This window comes from Dendrobium catenatum, unplaced genomic scaffold (genome assembly GCF_001605985.2).
Source record: "Dendrobium catenatum unplaced genomic scaffold, ASM160598v2 fragScaff_scaffold_466, whole genome shotgun sequence".
Taxonomy (NCBI): domain Eukaryota; kingdom Viridiplantae; phylum Streptophyta; class Magnoliopsida; order Asparagales; family Orchidaceae; genus Dendrobium; species Dendrobium catenatum.
Window position 1 is genome coordinate 1 of NW_021318928.1, and position 3008 is coordinate 3008.

Genomic DNA, 3008 nt, shown 5'->3' on the forward strand with positions numbered 1-3008 from the left:
TTTAATTTTATGTTTATAAATGAACGATCAAGATTTATTATGGGTGAAGTCCCAAGCCACTTTTATATAGTAGTATAGATATCTTGTCTTAATTATTCATTCATTATAACTTAGAAATAAGAAATTCATATAAATGCATACGAATTTTAATTTATAACACATTTTAAAATCTATCAAAAAATATCACATGAGCTTAAAAGTAAAATAAGCATATATTTAATTTGCATATAAATATAAAAATTTAAACGTTAGAAGCATAAACAGATAGAGAACTTAGTTGTAAATAAGTATTGTAAAGCAAATGATTTTTAATTAGTAAATAAGTATTGTAAAGCAATTTCGATCTTTGCAGAAAAAAAATTTGCTTAGGGCTTCAAAAGTAATTAAATATTACAAGAAAAATGAACTTCAAAAAATATCAAATCACCATTGAAATAATATATGAATAATTACCCACTTACAAATATACAATAACAAAAAAGGTGTTACTACTCTTACAATAAGGTTTCATTTGGGACAGCTTTTTCATTGCTTTATAAAATAAAATTTTAGTATAAAAATTTTAATTATTTTACTAAAACTCCGTTTTCAATAAAAAAGCCGTCCCAAACGAAGACTAAATATAAACATGCAGCTTTATAACAAAAAGATAAAATAATTCCTTGTAGCTAATATTGGGACATTTTTTTGCAACTCAGCTCACTTTGATATAATAGGTTGAGAGTTTTGACCATCTATAAAGGTGTTGGATTCAAAGTCTACATATGTAATATGTGTATTTGACTTGTGCTTTCATTTGTGACGGCTTTTAATGTTTATTAAAGCGACTTTTTAAAATAAAAAATTTAAATTTTTTACAAAAAAAAACTATTTTTAGTAAGAAAATCATCCTAAATGAAATCTTAATTGGCCTAAATGTACCAAAAATAAAAATAAGCCCTACTAGTTTTTTTTTTTTTTTTCCTTTTCTTTAGTTGAAGCTGAAAGCAAGGTTTCATTTGATGAAGCCAAGCACATACCAACATGTAGTAACTGAAGTATAGAAAACCAGTTGCTTTACTAAAGCCAAACAGAATTTTTTTCCTCACATAGCAACTAAAAAGGAAGAAAGATACAAAATAATTGATAAAATAAATAGAGACAAGCAAATAATTGTTCCTAAAGTCTATCAAGGAAAGAGTTCAACAAACGATAGGTGATCAGAAACAAATGTGTGTGAGAATGCTTCACTCTTCCTCTTTCTCTTCCTCATCAGCAAATTTGATCTTCTTATTTGCAGTTTGAATGTTACCCACCTGTATTATAAGAAAAAAAAAAAGACTGATTGATTATGTTTTTTAATAATACAATGTTTGATCTGCCATATCTCCAATCGATTTGCATTTCTAAGTCCAATGAGTGCATCTTATATGCATCATTGAACATTAATGCAAATTTCACCTAACTGTAATGCATTCATTCCAACATATCAAGCTAGGAAACAAAATCTGGCCCATTTCAAATATTTTAGCATATCTTCATATATGTCCTAAGATTAATTGATTTGCAACACTGGAAACTGCAGCCCAAACATTGAACGCAAACAACTGTTAACCAAATAACCAGACCAAGATAGCTTCGCATCATTTATATCGTTTCCACAAGCTAAGTTGTTTGAACACTCACAAACTCTTGTCATTAAGGCCTGGTTTTGTTTGGGACGGCTTTTCTATTGCTTCTTAAAATGAAGTTTTAGTACAAAAATTTTAAGAAGTAATAAAAAAGCTGTCCCAAATGAAGTCTAAGGCATCGTTTGGGACGGCTTTCTTACTGCTTCTTAAAGCAGCTTTTTAGTATAAAATTTTTAATTTTTGTATTAAGAAGTTGCTTTAACAAACAGTAAGAAGCCGTCCCAAATGAAGCCCAAATCATAAATCTTAAGTAACTAAGATCATAGATTTTTAACTAGAGTAAACAGTTCACACTAAAAATCAACTTGTCAAATGAGTCTATTCAAGTCGGGTAGTTTTTTGGTCTATTCAGCACTTAATTTTATTGCAAAACAATGTAGGATAAGTACTCTTTTCAGACCAAAAAAAACAAGCAATCCTTATTATGTTTTGGGCAGAGATTTTGTGTTCCAGAATTGTATTATGAAGTGCAAGTAGGCCAGATAGTCTGTGCAAGTTTACGGCATTTGAACTTGAAAATCTAGGTCTCATGGTTAACATGGAAACGCAGCAACCTATGGTTTATAGTTAGCTTCAAAATTATGGTACAAAAGAACAAAAACAAAAACATTTACACTTACAAATCCAGGGCATTCATATTCAATGCCAGCATCCTTTATGCGTTTGCGCCTTTTTGCATCACGCTTCAAAATTCCTTCCACCAAACTCTGATATTCTTTGGTGTTTCTCTCCTGCAAAAATGTGCAAGAAGACACAACTTTTTGCAATTCAAATATATTTTAGTTATAAAAGAAATTTAATCTACATATACAAATAGTTACCTTGTTATGCCTTTTTCTTTCCATTTCTATCCACCTATGTGGGATATGGGTCTTACCCACGCCTTTCCATCTGGGAGCAGAAGAAATATATAAGACAAAAAAAATATTGAAAATTTTTCAACAAGCTTATTAAATTAACATGTACTGTGCAAATTAGACTCGGAACTTAAACCATTATGTGTCAAATTAGAGAAGAATGAAATGAGATATAATGGTGGCATTGGCACAAGAAATGGAGATATAAAATCAAAGAAATAGGTAGCTGCAGCTTGAATTGAGTTAACCAAATCTACACAAATGGCTCATTAGATAGGTGGTTTTTCATGTTTAAAGAGTTGAGACCGATTAAATATTTAGGAATGTAATTAGGTGGGAAAAATTAGGGACCTAATGAAGGAAAAGCTTTGATTTAAGACCGATTTAATGTAAGTAGATTGAGTGATCGGAAATACTTAGATTCAAGTATTTCCTATCGATTCGAGTGGGGAAAACAGCAATAGAGTTGCTGTTTTTGTAG

At 29.9% G+C, this 3008-nt stretch overlaps 1 protein-coding gene across 2 annotated transcripts in view; it reads right to left on the reverse strand.

Annotated features, from left to right (window-relative positions):
• Positions 1-1033: 1033 nt before the first annotated feature.
• LOC110103445 (MKI67 FHA domain-interacting nucleolar phosphoprotein-like) overlaps positions 1034-3008 on the reverse strand; it is a 21704-nt gene continuing 19729 nt past the window's right edge. For both annotated transcript variants that reach the window (XM_028694384.1, XM_028694383.1), the window contains exons 7-9: positions 2492-2561; positions 2291-2401; positions 1034-1295 (exon numbers count right to left, since the gene is read on the reverse strand). In XM_028694384.1, coding sequence (XP_028550217.1) covers positions 1227-1295; positions 2291-2401; positions 2492-2561 — 250 coding nt within the window. In that variant the 3' untranslated portion in view covers positions 1034-1226. The remainder of the gene's footprint in view (positions 1296-2290; positions 2402-2491; positions 2562-3008) is intronic.